Source organism: Trematomus bernacchii, unplaced genomic scaffold (assembly GCF_902827165.1).
Source record: "Trematomus bernacchii unplaced genomic scaffold, fTreBer1.1, whole genome shotgun sequence".
Classification (NCBI taxonomy): Eukaryota; Metazoa; Chordata; class Actinopteri; order Perciformes; family Nototheniidae; genus Trematomus; species Trematomus bernacchii.
The window spans coordinates 5,936,199-5,952,256 of NW_022987803.1; the positions used below are offsets into that span (position 1 = coordinate 5,936,199).

Consider the following 16,058-nt stretch of genomic DNA (forward strand, 5'->3'; position numbering starts at 1 on the left):
CTCAGAGGGGGGTAGGTGAACCGGGCAGAGTTTTTCGCCGGTCAACTTGTGTGAAAGTTTAAATCTTCCTTATTGAGCTTTAAAACAAATGAATAACGACTATATATAATAATAAAATAAACACCGGCTGTTGTTATGCCTGCTGTAACGTTAAATTACTCCGTTCTCCGCTTAAGTCATTATGCCGTTACATGCTTCATAGTTGTATTTATCATCTAAATTTGCCGAAACAAGTTTAATATTCTGAAAGCCAAGACTTTGTTTATTTGAAATCAGATGAAAACAAACTGTAACGGACCCTGCCGTGTTATCTTGATATTTCCGGCACAGACCCTTTCATACCGGCAATGCGCGATAGAAACAACAGGAACTGCGACAGCATAAATATGCGAACACAAACCTACAGACTGCTGGAGAAGAGATATCACAGGGGGGGGTTGGGACACACACTTTCCGATGGCCAATTAGTTAGTAAGCTTGTCACTCAGAGTAACCTACAGTTAACTTAACTGTTGGAAAAGAAAGATCAGGGGGGGGAGAGAGCTGTGGGTGATGGGCCATTAGGTGTGTAAACACACAGCTGAGAACTGCCGTTTCATTCTGACTGTTTAAAAAACGGTAACAACGGACTATTTTTCTTCGCGGATGCATGTCAATTTCAATCAATACATACAACTATTTTTTAAATCAATAAAAACATTTTCTAAATCCATAAAAGCATTTCAATTAATATTGGGAGTCATGTCGTAACTTTGTTGAGAATGTGGCCATGTAATAAGCGGGATAATTTGCAGCGACTTCGTCATTATGGGGAAAAATAACACCCAGGGATCAAGATCCCTCCGCTACGCGGACCTTGATCTGCCTGACAAGGCTCCATTAAAATATAAATATTTTTAGTGAATTACTGAGTTTAGGCACGTTAATAACATTTTAATGAAGTTGAATACAGTATATTCATATTTGTCAGTGATTTCATGTCAATTCGGCGAACATGAACATAAATGATCGTGGTGAAGATGATGATTAAATTAGAATGAAAAATCGAGAGCCGGCTGCATTTCCTCTCGTTCGTTTTTTTCGACTAAACAACATTATTTTGTTAAATAACAACATGGTGATGTTTTGTAAATGATTACATGTCTTATTTAGCACAGACTATGATCCTATCCGTGACATATGGATCTTAACAAAGATCCGCTATACATTAGTACCAGACATACTGTACATCCAGCTTACTGTGTCGAAGTTGATTTCACATGACTCCAGTGTGGAAACCCACTGCACCCCCTGGTGGATCAATGATCCATTGCAGCTGGCTTCACAATAATTACATTTATTTATCACGGGGGCGGTATCAAGTCAGACTGGGGGCCGGCTCTTCATCACGGGCCGATCACGGACCAATCACGGACCAATCACGACCCTCGCGTTTCAAACTGTCTGAAATAAGATGCTCCATCTGTATGCACTACTAGTCAAACGTTTGGACAAACCTTCTCATTCAAAGATTTTTATTTATTTTTATTTGTTCTACATTGTAGATTTATACTGAAGGCATCAAAACTATAAAAAAAGACATATGGAATTATCTAGTAAACAAAAAGGTGTTAAAAAATCCAGAATATGATTTATATTTTGCTGGCTACTGCAGAATGCTGTGGTAGCCATGCTGGTAAAGTGTGCCTTGAATTCTGAATAAATCACCAACAGTTTCACCAGCAAAGCTCCCCCATACCATCATACTTCCTCCTCCATGCTTCACGGTGGGAACCACACATGCAGAAACCATCCGCTCACCTTCTCTGCGTATCACAAAGACACGGAGGTTGGAACCAAAAATCTCAAATTTGGACTCATCAGACGAAAGTACAGATTTCCACTGTCTAATGTCCAATCCTTGTGTTTCTTGGCCCAAACAATTATTTTCTTCTTGTTGTTCATCCTCAGTAGTGGATCTTTGCAGCAATTGGACCATGAAGGTCTGATTCACACAGTCTCCTCTGAACAGTGGATGTTGAGATTGTCTGCTACTTGAGCTCTGTGATCATTTATGTGGGCTCTAATCTGAGGTGCTTTAAGTTGCGGTTTCTGAGGCTGGTAACTCTGATGTATTTATCCTCCGCAGCAGAGGTAACTCTTGGTCTTCCTTTTCCTCATGAGAGACAGTTTCATCATAGCGTTCAATGGTTTTTGCGACTGCACATTTTCCGGATCGAATGGTCTTCATTTCTTACACCTCGTACACACGGTTCCGTTGGAAGCTTCAACGGAGAAGCTTCTCATTCACTTTGAATGGGGTGACGTCACGCTTTGCGTTACGTTGCTTCGCTTTGCCTGCGTTGCTCGTGGTGAAAGTTGAGAAAAGTTCAACTTTTCAAGCATCGACGGAAACGCCAGCCAATCAAATCATATGCAAGTACAAGCGCTAGCCAATCAAATTGCGTGCTTTGTGTGTGTGATTGGTTGTTGGTCGCGTTAACCCCAAGCGCCAGCCACGCCCACCGGAAAGCGTCAACGCAACGGAACCGTGTGTACGTAGCGTTAAAGTGATGATGGACGGTCGTTTCTCTTTACTGATTTGAGTGGTTCTTGCCATAATATGGATTACAACAGTAGTCAAATAGGGCTATCCACTGTGCACTAACCCTACATCTGCACAACACAACTAATAGTCTCAAACACATTAAGAAGGCAAGTAATTCCATAAATGTACTCTTGACAAGGCACACGTGTTAATTGAAAACCATTCCAGGTGACGACCTCATGAAGCTGATTGAGAGAAGCCAAGAGTGTGCAAAGCTGTCCTCAAGGCAAAACGGGGCTACTTTGAAGAATCTAAAATAAAAATAATATTCTGGATTTTTTAACACTTTTTTGTTAACTAGATAATTCTATTAAAATGTGTTCTTTCATAGTTTTGATGTCTTCAGTATTAATTTACAAAGTAGAAACCATTTTAAATAAACAAAAAACATTTAACCTGTTAAGCCCTGAGCCTGTTTTTCAGCTTTCAGGCTTGAAAATGCCACTTCCACAACAAAGACTATATCTTCACTTCTAAAAGGGGGAAATTAATAATCTTTTTTCTCAAAGCAAGGTTACATCTGTGAGTTGGATGAAGAAGTGTCAGAAATCAATATAGATGTTTTTATTTTAAAATAAATTCATATGGAACATAGTAAAAACATGTAAATTCTATCTCCGCCTAAAAAAAACCCATTACAGATAGTGAAAACCACCCTTGGATGATGGGTTAGTAGACTAAAAGCTTTAGGAATCCAAAGTACAAAATATAATAAGTACCCTGTATCAAGATTGATGCAAAACAAGATAAATTTGACCTTTTTAGAGAGATTTAGAAAAATAAAGTCCAGGCGGACTCACCTCTGGGTAATTTGGGAACCATCAGTTCCATTTGACCTTTTTCACTGTAAAAATCATTTTATTACTTTGAATTATCACTATAGGTATTCATTCCATCCAAATACAACTGTTGTAAAAAAAAATAAAAAAATAAAAAAAATATACAAAATGAAGTTTGACTCCAACTGGAGCAGATTTATTTAAAACTTTACAATTTAGCATGCCATTCCTCGTAACAATTTTTTTTGGAAGTGAAGCACAGAGGGACCTCACACTTCCTGCAGTACACAGCTGTCTTCACCTTCTTTTTGCCAGCATCATGGCAGTTCCTGCAGTTCTTCCTGATCCGGACATCTTTCCCATAAAACTTGGGCCCACATGTGAGTGGTGGTGGGGGTGGTGGTGGTGGTGGTGGTGGGGGGGGGGGTGGAGGTGTTCCAAATTCCAACATTTCTGCAGCAAGCTGCTCCCTGAAAGTCTTCTGTGTGTGTGGCTTTGTCCTGCTGGGGTCACTCGTCATCTTGTGCAGCTCCTTGTGGAATCACCTGGGAAATTGAAGTTATATGGCCATTTCTTCCTCCAGTAGTCCGATCGGTTGGGAACGGTGACGAGGCCTGAGAAAATTATAATGGACAGGAAAACATAGAAATCCCTCACAGTCAGCATTTTCCAAACATGCTTCTTTCCAGCCTGCAGTCTTTTCAGGGCGTTGGCGTTCGTGTTGGAAATGATTGTATGAACCACTGAAGCGCTAAAAAAAAGTCTGAAAATGGAGAGGGGAGACCATGCTACAGTGGGGTCGAGCGCTGGGCCTGGGACCCTGGCTGGTGTGAAATTCAGTGGCTCTGGTGTTTGGTCATTCTCCTCTCTGTTGTGCCACCCGAGTTCTTCTTCTGTCATTCTGGAAGAGGAAGAACCTTGGCCACGCTTCCTGCGTTTTACACATTTATCTGATGCTTTTCCTTTTCCTGGCTGAGGAGCGGGAGCCCCACCTCGGCCACGCTTCCTTTGGTTTACAGATGCATCTGACGCTGCAGAAAGCTGGTAGAAACCAGACGATGGTAAGTGAGTGCTTTTTGGATGCAGGCTGAGTGGCCAATACTGGTGCAGATCTCTTTCTGGAGGAATGTGATGGTGAGGCAGGTGTGGCAGGTGTGGTCTGGGTGAAAGTAGGCAGTGGTGAAGCCATTGCATCCTCATCTCCATCACTATGAAAAGAAATGTGGAAAAACAAAGAGATTAGATTAATTCCTGTAATTCCTGTTTCCTTGGCAGTAAACATGCCATTTTGAGTGTGTGAATCAAACCCATTTAGTGACTATAGAGCCATTTCATCCCCATCACTTTGAAAAGAAACACTTTTTTTTTTTTAGATAATGTCTCAGGGCTTCTTAAATTTATGAAACTATTAATGTGTAGCACTAGATTAACGGTAATAATCTCAGCTAACTGAAGATATGAACCATTTTTAGCTAAAAGAAACACAAGAGTAATACCAAGCCTTAGAATTAGCATTTTGCGAAAAAATGCTAACTAATGCTAACGGAGTTTTGCACAGCACTCACTCTCAAAATGCCCTTATTACTTATCGTAACTGCACAAACAAGATATCCGATTAAAGCTGAGACTCCACATATTCCATACATGTAGTGTCATCACTGTACGACCCCGAATTTGCGGAGCTTTCAGCCAGAAAAGAGAAAGTAAACAACATCCGGTTTCAAAAATATTACAATAATTACATCTTACCTTTTTTGATTTGTGATCAAAAGTTGTGTTCAACGGAATAAAAACGCTGCTCAAGGTTAATCCAATGTGTCTGTGTCACGTAGAATTTTTTACTGATAATACATCATCATATTTATGGCAATAAACTGGGTATAAAGTTTTGCAGTCAAGGCTTGTACTTTCAGATGTGCTTCGTTTGTTTCTCTATTACCTCTTAATTATTTATTAACTATATGAATAATCGTACACCAAATAACTAAGTAATAGATAAAAACAGAGAGATTACATACCTTTCCCGTGGTGGAATTTCATCATCAGAGTCACAACGCTCCGGGTTCCGTTCTGGCTGCAAGAGGTCCTCGTCGTCTGACTCAGAATCAACAGGTAACATGTCTGCATCGCTGTCAGCATTAGTCACCATTTCCATTGCCTGTAAAGTCGTAAGCATCTCTTTCCTGCAAGCCATTATTACAAGTATAGCAAGTATAGCAAAAGTCCTAAACGCCAATCTTGTAGTCTGCTCCGTTATCTGCTGTCCGCTCTGCGCTCTGGGTGCTGCTGCAATTCCTCTTGTTTACGTACTAAACACTGCGTAGAGTGTGGTGCGTAGTGTGTGTGCCGCTGGCATTCACAATTTATACTTTACGCAGGACCATATCTATGGAACCCATTGGTCGATTTGAGTGATTTACACCTTTTTCTTAACCATTAGATCCAATAGAATCCGATGGGCAGTTCCAAAATCTACGTAAACATTACCATTGCGGAGGTAATAGAGAAACAAAGGAAGCACATCTGAAAGTACAAGCCTTGACTGCAAAACTTTATACCCAGTTTATTGCCATAAATATGATGATGTATTATCAGTAAAAAATTCTACGTGACACAGAGACATTGGATTAACCTTGAGCGGCGTTTTTATTCCGTTGAACACAACTTTTGATCACAAATCAAAAAAGGTAAGATGTAATTATTGTAATATTTTTGAAACCGGATGTTGTTTACTTTCTCTTTTCTGGCTGAAAGCTCCGCAAATTCGGGGTCGTACAGTGATGACACTACATGTATGGAATATGTGGAGTCTCAGCTTTAATCGGATATCTTGTTTGTGCAGTTACGATAAGTAATAAGGGCATTTTGAGAGTGAGTGCTGTGCAAAACTCCGTTAGCATTAGTTAGCATTTTTTCGCAAAATGCTAATTCTAAGGCTTGGTATTACTGTTGTGTTTCTTTTAGCTAAAAATGGTTCATATCTTCAGTTAGCTGAGATTATTATTATTATGAGAGTGCTACACATTAATAGTTTCATAAATTTAAGAAGCCCTGAGACATTATCTAAAAAAAAAAAAGTGGGAGGGGTCCAATGGGGGGATCGCCGGGCTTAAGAGGTTAATGAGAAGGTGTTTCCAAACGTTTGGTACTGTACGTTCAAAGATTGAGACATGGCTCTGGTCAGTGAAGAAAAAGTGTTCAAAAGATATTAAAAAGTGGGGTTTGGTTTGACACATAAAAAGGAATAGATTGCACATTAATATAATACCTACACATATCAACAATAATTCCTATTGGAAAGTCTACAATAAATGTGCTTTGAATTTGAATAATGAGTAAATTATTTTTATTTAGACATTATACAACTGAAATGATGTAACTACTGCTATAATCCTCGCCAGGTTGACCTGTTTTCTATTAAGCCTTTTGAGGGTCCTAAAAGGACACGGCGTGCTGTTCCTAAATATCATGAAGATCCTATTCCGTAAATAAGATAATGCCTTAAAGATTTTCTTATACTGGCAGTTATATCTCAAAATATCTTGCAGTCCTATTAAGATGAAAATAATACATTTATTGATTAGAAAAAATAAAAGCATTAGTGATAGTTGTCGCTGACGATAATCTTATCTTGTCCGGAAGTGCATTGACCAATCGATATCAGACAGTCTACGGATCAAGATAGGCCAAATACATTATCATTATTAATATTCTACTGTAGATGACACATTTCAACTATGCACATATTCTCCAAACACAATAATCCTTGAGCTGGAGGACAAATAACAGCAATGGTTTTGTTACCAGGCTAGCCAAGCCAAAGGGCAAACAAAACAATGGCCTGATTTGTACGGCTGAAAGTTTCTTTGCTGTTTTGGTCATGCTATGACTTAGAATCTGTAAATATACTATTAAGCATCCGAACGTGTGAGCAACCTTGTGTTCTGGCCCTGCTGGGCTTCCAGCAATTCAAAGAATACATCACGTCTCATGTAATCTGATGTGCAGTATATCCCTTTCATGCCACGGCCGTTGGTCTGTCTAGGGGCCTCATTTATAAAGCTTTGCGTAGGATTCACGTGGGAAGGTGGCGTACGTAGGACAAAGCAAGTAAATACGCACAAACATATTCCGATTTATAAAACACTGCACACGCACGTCCTACGCCGGTTTCCCTTTATAAATCACATTCAACTCGAAATGCGGCGCAGCTTTTGCGGGCTTCACGTAACGCCCATAATTACCTATAAATAGTCAAAGAAACGGCCCGTATTAATATTCATTTAGACCAGGGATGGGCAAATTACTTGTAGTACTGATACCGTCCACTACACTCCTAGTTACGTCGCGAGCTGCGTACATGATTTTGTTCGGCAGCCAAATACTGCAAAATAATCTGTGACGCGTTTGTGTGTGAAACAGCAGAGTGCGGGTTGACAGGTGTCTGTGTTGACATTCCCCTTATTCTCATTATCAACTGAGTGGAGTCATGACTGGATCTGAATTGTTTTCGTGGTTTGTGTTCCAGCTGTCGATCAGCTGTGTGCAGCGTCTCCACTGCAGCCTGTGCATCTCAACCCCCCCGCAGCAACTCTATCCACCACTTAAATGAAATAAACCAAATGTGTTATATCAGCTACACAATTTACCAAATATGGTGTTCTTAGTTTCCATACCTCCTGTGTTTTATGAGCGACTTATCAAGTCTTGGCAAACGGCACAAAACATGATTAAACATGATAGTATATAAAACCATGCTCGTATCTATACAACCTATAGAAATGCAAAACGGCCTCAGTTTAGACATAATTCTGTCCTTCTGCTTACCGCATCATTTATGAGAAAACATTTCATAACATTAAAGGTGGGGTAGGTAATTTTAGAGAAACCAGCTCGAGTGCGCTAGAATTTGAAAATACACAGCCGGAAAAAATCTGCCACTTCCTTACAGAGCCCCTCCTCCAACACACACGAACGCGCACATGACCAATGAGGGCACGATATAAGTTTGTATCCATCCAGTTATTTTAGCCGGGCCGGCTAAAATGATTGGTCGTGCTTTTTACAGTACTACGGCTTCCACAGATGACATTTTTTTATGGAATTTTTGTCAAAGCACTTAAGATATTCATTGCTATCGGGATGTTAAGAGCATTCCATGGAATATAACAACAATTATAAAACGGACAAGTCAAATCAAGCAATCTGATTGGTTCTTAGCCGTGATATACTGAGCGTATACCACGGGTAGAATTGTAGTTACTTTTCACAACATTCAGTATCCCTCCGCGTCTGAGAAAAACTGTATACAGTTGGGCTGAAAAGCAAACTGCCTGCAGTTTGCTTTTCAAACTGGGACAAGAAAACAGCGGAGAAGTAACGGGGCAGAAACTCTCCTTTTTACGCAGCGGTCCAGACATAGACATCAAACGGCAAAACATATTCAGTGTGCAGTTCCTTTGGCATTAGGGCAGGGATATCTAGATACTTTCCAAGGTTTGACATAATGAATTGTGCTACTTTTAAAGCAAGCAACGATGTTTTCAAATCTAATCAAAAAGGTCCGCAAAAACGCTATCGACCAATCAGATTGCTTGATTTGACTTGTCCGTTTTATAAATATATTTACATTTCTTCCGTTACGAAGCAAACTTACAAAGCATAAGATGGAAACATTGAAGATTAACTTCGACCTCTGGGGGGGTCTTACTATGGAGGAGTGGATTGAGGAGTGCCTATCTCCAGAAAAAAAAGCACCTAAACGACGACATGCAGAGCTACGTGAAGAGCAGGTAGAGACCAACTGGAAAAGTACCACCATTCAAAAGCTTTCTGATGCGGGTCTTGAAACAAAGCAGAGAAATTATGACCGTTAGTGGCCACAGGTGCGAAAGCTCTCTCCAGAGCTACTGGAAGCCGAATCTCGGGGACCGGAGAAAGTGGAGCAACATTCTCGCCACGCCAAGCAACAGCCTAGAACAACCTCAACCTATACAAGTAACCACGTAAGCCATTCTAATGACAGTTTTTCAGTGGGTGCACAATAAATGGCAAAATACAAATCAATGAAAATAAATAGCCAAATAATGGATCAACGCTCTCTGTCTAATATGTTCGCTAGCTGTTAGTGTTGTTGCATAGCAACCACCTCGCGCTATGTTTTGTGCAGAAGGCTAGGTGCCTTCTCCTCTGCCAAAGCCCCTCTTACCTGTGGGGTTCCCCAAGGCTCGATTCTGGGCCCCATCCTTTTTCTACTGTACATACTGCCCCTAGGTTCAATTCTCACTAAACACAATATTCCCTTCCACTGCTACGCCGACGATGTACAGATATATCTGCCTCTCAAAGCAAATGTCAAACACTCACTACAGCAGTTGATGGACTGCTTAACAGAGATAAAATCCTGGCTGAGCAAAAACTTTCTCAACCTCAACGAGAGCAAGACTGAGGTAATCTTTTTTGGACCCCAACCTCCAGCCTCTCCGGTTGATATTCTGGGCTCTCAATAAAAACATCCTCCCCTCAGTCATGAACCTTGGAGTGACCTTCACTAGCACTTTTAAATTCGACAAGCAGGTCAGCACCGTAGTCAAATCCTGCTTTTTTTAAATAAGACTATTGGCCAAAACCAAGTCGTATTTATCTTTTAATGACTTAGAAAGGGTTATTAACGCCTTTGTTACCTCAAGACTGGACTATTGCAACGCTCTGTATGTGGGTATGGACCAGGCCTCAATTAAACGCCTGCAGCTAGTCCAAAACGCAGCTGCACGTTTGCTGACTGGCCACAAAAAGCGTGACCACATCACCCCAATTCTGGCCTCACTACACTGGCTTCCAGTTCGGTTCAGAATTGATTTTAAAATCCTTTTATTTGTTTTTAAAGCACTAAATGGGCTGGCTCCGGCCTATATAGCTGAACTCCTCCATCGCTACACCTCAGCCAGAGCTTTAAGGTCTGCTGACCAGGCTTAAAACCCGAGGGCACCGAGCCTTCGCAGCAGCTGGCCCTAGGCTCTGGAACACCCTGCCCCTCCATGTGAGGTCGGCCCAGACCCTAGGGGTTTTTAAATCTACACTAAAAACACACTTCTTCTCTCTGGCCTTCTAGTTAGAGCGGAGCATGACTCCTGACTTTTCCCTGTGTTTTTTCTTTTATATATATCTGTTGTAATTTATTGTCTTTTATTGTGATTGTAATAATGTGTTTTTATTACATGTACACAGTGGCGTTTTTATATGTACAAAAGTGGTGGGGCACAAAAAACTTAGATGTCTATAGCTTCTGCAGTGACGTGCAGTGAGGTTCATGGCTGGTGAGGCACTGGCACTGACTCTTCAGGTTTACAAATATTATATTTTGACCTAAACCAAAATATAATATTATTTTCAAAAGCTTTTTTTGTCTGATGCTTCGATTAATTTTAAACAGACAGTTCAACAAAAGGATACCCAAAAAATGTAATTTTATCATTTAAATATTGAATTGTTCTCTCTTAGTAAGATCCCATTTTCAATAAAATTGCGGTCTTACCTTGACTTGAAGATGAAGTCCATTTGCCTATCCTTCTGGACAAACATTTCTATTACTTTTTTGTAAAAGTCCTCCTTGTAGTTTCAAAAGTCTATCATAAATCTAATCGATAGATTTATGATAAAAAAATTATAAAAGTAGGGTAGACATGTGGATATTATCCGGCTGAACAAAACGTGCATTTATCTAACAGGTACGTTTCCCACAGATCTTATTTCGAGCTATTTTCTAAAATCCTATGGAGAAACCTCATTGCTTTTTTGTGCTTACTTCCTGGTTTTAGGACGCGTCACTGCAGCTCTCTCGTCTCCTCTTCACACACACCACACTTTTCGCGGCACACGTACTTACAGCCAATCAGCTCTGAATGATGTGAGATGACGTATGGTGGGGATGGCAGCTCCGTGCCCCTCTGGTCATTATTTTTTTGCCACACACATTAACGGGGGGAAATACTCTGAGCATGCGCAGTGTAGTTTTTACAGTCATCGTTCACTTCACAGCGAGAGGAAGGGGCATGATCAGGTTTTGTCCCACATGGCTCTAAACAGCTCAATAGGCACACACTGTGACTGTAGACACACTAATTAGAAGAACACAGACTAAAACAGCAATGTACAGACGAATCAGATGATTAAACATGATCTTAAAATATATTTTATATATTTTTTTATTTTTTTTTTGCATTTTTTGTAATCATTATTTGTAATACTTTCTGCTGACACTAGGTGGGGCTGTGCCCCACCTGCCCCTAATGACCAGTCGCCACTGCATGTACAGCACTTTGGCTCGACCAAAAATCGCTTTTAAATGTGCTTTATAAATAAAACTTGATTTGATTTGAAGGCAACGGAGGGACTATTTTATTTTGAACATCATAATTTACTAATAAAAACTATTTAAATTAGAGTGTATTTTTCTTTCCTATTGCCACACTTGGTAACCGTTTTATAAAAGCAATAGCTCACTTCAGGCCGTGATATATGCTCATTATATCACAGCTAAGGGGGTTGTCGACCCTCCGCGATACCACGGCCTGTCGTGAGCTATTGCTTAAGTGTATTTCGAGCCGGTTTCTCAAACTTACCTACCCCACCTTTAAAACAACATATTCAAGGTGGTTTTCAATAACATTTCCGTATTTATTTATTTCTCCAAGTTATGTTTTTGTGTGCACGGAGGAGTCTCAAACAGGCGTTTGTTTAATCATTTTAAGATTGGCTTTAATAATTTTTTGCAAATTAATTCTTCATATATGATACATGAGAGGTAACATTATATTTATGGTTTTATTTTCACATGTTTCTCTCCATTCTTCCTTCTGCCAACTGTGTCGCAGTTTCTCATCTCTCCCATTTTTGTGCGTACGCATGGGCCAGAGTGTCCGTGGAGGACCGCACACATTTGTTTTTTATAAATCGCAAAGATTGCTTAGAAACTGGCGTACGCCATCTTTTGAGCGTACGCCACGTTTATAAATGAGGCCCCAGGTCTCTAGGGAGAGCGTCACATCTGACACATAACACAACAAATTGTGAGCCGCTGCGGTTTGCTGCAAAAATAAGTACACTTGAGCCTTGTGCTTAATGCTTATATCATTAACCCTGGTTTGTGTGTGAAGGTTATTGCCTATTTCAAGGAAAATGCTATTACAAATCCCCCTGAAGATACCATAGCATTGACTGGAATTCTTAAACTGCTGAAACATTATACATTACATGCCTTGTGTGGATAACTTGGAGTTCTGAAAAAGAGATTATCGTAAGTGCAAGGCGTAAGACAGAATCACAATTTTATTTATTCATTCTTAACCTGTTAAGCCCGAGAGACCCCAGTACCAGGGCACTGCCACAACATCTTGCAGGAAACAGTGTCTGAGGGCATGTTCATTTAATAAAACTATGAATGTTTTATATCCATGTAACGGGAAGAAACTCATCTAACTGATCTTTTTTTTTTTTTTTTCAAAAGAAAACCCACAATGCTAACACCTTACTGCACCGAAAATCACTCACAAAACCTTATTATTTATCTTTTCACCACATCCAACACATGGATTCACATCGTGAGGTGACAAAGAATCTATTGACACCGACATTACCACTGAATTATACGTATTTGCGACGTTATAAGCAAAAACGGACATCAAAACAGGTGACGCTAGGTAGCTAAAAATGCTAACATTTTTACCTTGGCTCTGTAGTCTCTCCAAAGTGGTCTTCAATGGCATTAAAACAATAAAAACACTGCTGAAGTTAATCCATAGGTTAATCTAATGTGTCTGTGTCCCTTTGAAATGATTTCTGATAATCCATAAGCATTAAAACTGCTTTTCCGTTTCCATATGTCAAGGCTAGAGATAGGTTCACTCTGATTGAAAATTACATGCGCGAAGCCCCCACCTTTTCTCTTCACAACGTGTGTGTGTGTGGGGGACTCCCCCTTCAATTATATTGGCTCTAACGGTCAGAAAGAGGTGTCAACCATCAAAATCGAGCAAGGGGGGCCAGAGATATGGAAAATCCACCCAAATGACCCCAGAAGTGGTTTCTTTTTGCTAAATCTCTCTAAAAAGGTCAAATGTCACTTGTTTTGCATCAATCTTGATACAGGGTACTTATTATATGTTGTACTTTGGATTCCTAAAGCTGTTAGTCTACTAACCCATCATCCAAGGGTAGTTTTCACTAGAAGTAAAAAATAATTTTTGGACGGACACTATAATTTACAGTTTTTTACTATGTAAAATCTGAATTTTCATTAAAATAAAAAACATCTATATTGATTGACTTTTCTACATCCAACTCACAGGTTTATCATTACTTTGAGAAAAAAGATTATTAATTTAACCCTTTTAGAAGGGAAGATATGGTCATTTGTTCTGGGAATGTCATTTTCGAGCCTGAGACCTGAAAAACAGGCTCAGGGCTTAACAGGTTAAAGGGCCCATGTCATGCTTTTCCGGTTATTACCTGTCCCCTTGTGTGTTATGAAGGTTTTTATGCATGTAAACGGTGTGCAGAGTCACAAACCCTCAAAGTACACCCTGTAGCGAGTAAAACTCTAACACAGAAAATACCTCCCCAAAACGCCTCGTTGGAGATACGTCATTGTCCATTTGATTCTTCCATTTCGTGGAGCCGTTACGTTACGTCCACGGAGCCGTTACGTTAAGCCCCCGCTGATTGGTCCAAATTGACCAATCCACGGACTTCCTCACACACACATATGTGTGCAGGGAGCAGGCAGCTCAGCTGATTTCTCCTCCCTGGCTGCAGGCTGATAACAGACAGTTGGGATCGCGGCGAAATTCTCTCTGCAGACCCATTCTCACAGGGTTTATCAACCTTTTTCTTACTCAATATCAAGCCACACTTATTGTTTTTATTTCGGCTGTGACTTTGTGTGTGCTCAGGATGAGTTTGGCTGTGTTTGGCTGTGTATCGCTAACAAGGAAACAACACCTCCACGGAGCTCAGCACGATTCACAACGTCCCGACCAATCAGAGCACACTGTGCTCACAGGGAGGGTGGGGGCTGGAGCTATTGGAGCTACAACGAGCCGTTAAAGGCAGAGAGTGAAATTCAGTGAATACACGTAGTTTACAGAGATGCTGTATGAGAAACCAATGTGAGTTTGGAAAATTGCACAGTATAAATCTATTCTAGTAGACCTCAACAATGGAATTATGATCAGTGGAAATGGCCATGACATGGGCCCTTTAAGTAACTTAGTATCTTAAGTATCTTCCTTAGATTCTGCATGTGATCTGTAATGAAGATGGTTGGATGTAGAGAATACGCATTTAATCTTATCATAGTCATGTTCCTTTTACTCTGTAATTGATCCTTTCTCTGTCAACCCCCTCCTCTCTTTCTTCAACCCCATTTCCACTCGTTCCCATCCTGTTTTTCCTTCCATTCCACGTTTCATGCATCTTATCCTTCTATCTTCCTCTCCCTCATCTCTGTCCTTCCCCTTCTTTGTCCTTGCAGTGACGGGAAAGCCCTTTTTCGTTGTATCTAGTTTCTCCCACCGCTGGTTGTTCGGCTGGGAGGGTTGTCGTTTCTATGGCTGGGCGGGCTTCTTCTTCGGCTGTGGGAGCCTCATAACAATGACTGTGGTCAGTCTGGACCGGTACTTCAAAATCTGTCATCTCAGATACGGTATGTCCGGATCTCCTTTGACGTTGTTCTCCTAAACATCATGTAGAGTGAATTACAGAAATGAATGGCAATGTGTTTGGGTGAGCTTTGATTTAAGAGGGTTAGGGCAAAAACAATTAAGTAACTGTCAACAACCTGGACCCAAACCTATGACTGGAATATACATCTTTCTGGTAATTCTAATACTCCCTTGTTAAATCTAATGCAATTACAAAAGCAGACTGAAATGTATCATAGAACTCCTTCAAGGCACATTGGGGTACTTCTGACTTAAGTATTAACGGCCCTGGACATGAATTACTATAATTTGTTCAAGTAAATCTCACAAATTTGAGTTATCCTCAACCTAGTTTCCCGCTTTGTCTACATCTGAGACCTGACATGCTGATGCAACTGCACTCAGAAAGCAGCAACTTAGATTATTCTTGTTTTCTACATTCTGTCGGATTTGAATTGTCTTAAAATGGGTTGCACATTATCAACTGAAACTAATAATTGCATGGTTGTATTGAAATTATGTCATTTCAGTTCACAAATGATCTCTCTCACCACTAGTCCACCATCATTCTTGTGTATTTTGTCACTCTTAGGCACATGGCTAAAGCGCAGCCACGCCTTCCTGTGCCTGGCCTTCGTGTGGGCGTACGCAGCCTTCTGGGCCACGATGCCCCTGGTGGGCTGGGGGAACTACGCCCCGGAACCCTTCGGGACCTCCTGCACACTGGACTGGTGGCTGGCCCAGGCCTCTGTCTCCGGACAGACCTTTGTCGTGGCCATCCTGTTTTTCTGTCTCATCTTACCAACAGTCCTCATGGTTTTCTCCTACGTCATGATTATCTTCAAGGTCAAGTCATCCGCAAAGGAAATGTCACAGCTTGATGCTCGCATCACCAACAGCCACAACCTTGAGATGAAACTCACAAAGGTGGGTGACTAAAAACAGACATAAGGGGATTCAGTATAACCTTTGAGCTATTGTTTGAATCTTCTT

At 40.6% G+C, this 16,058-nt stretch overlaps 1 protein-coding gene across 1 annotated transcript in view; it reads left to right on the forward strand.

Moving 5' to 3' along the window:
- Positions 1 to 16,058, forward strand: part of opn5 (opsin 5) — a 50,429-nt gene that overhangs the window by 30,913 nt on the left and 3,458 nt on the right. Inside the window, exons 4-5 of the mRNA XM_034150417.1 lie at positions 14,897 to 15,067; positions 15,658 to 15,992. Coding sequence (XP_034006308.1) covers positions 14,897 to 15,067; positions 15,658 to 15,992 — 506 coding nt within the window. The remainder of the gene's footprint in view (positions 1 to 14,896; positions 15,068 to 15,657; positions 15,993 to 16,058) is intronic.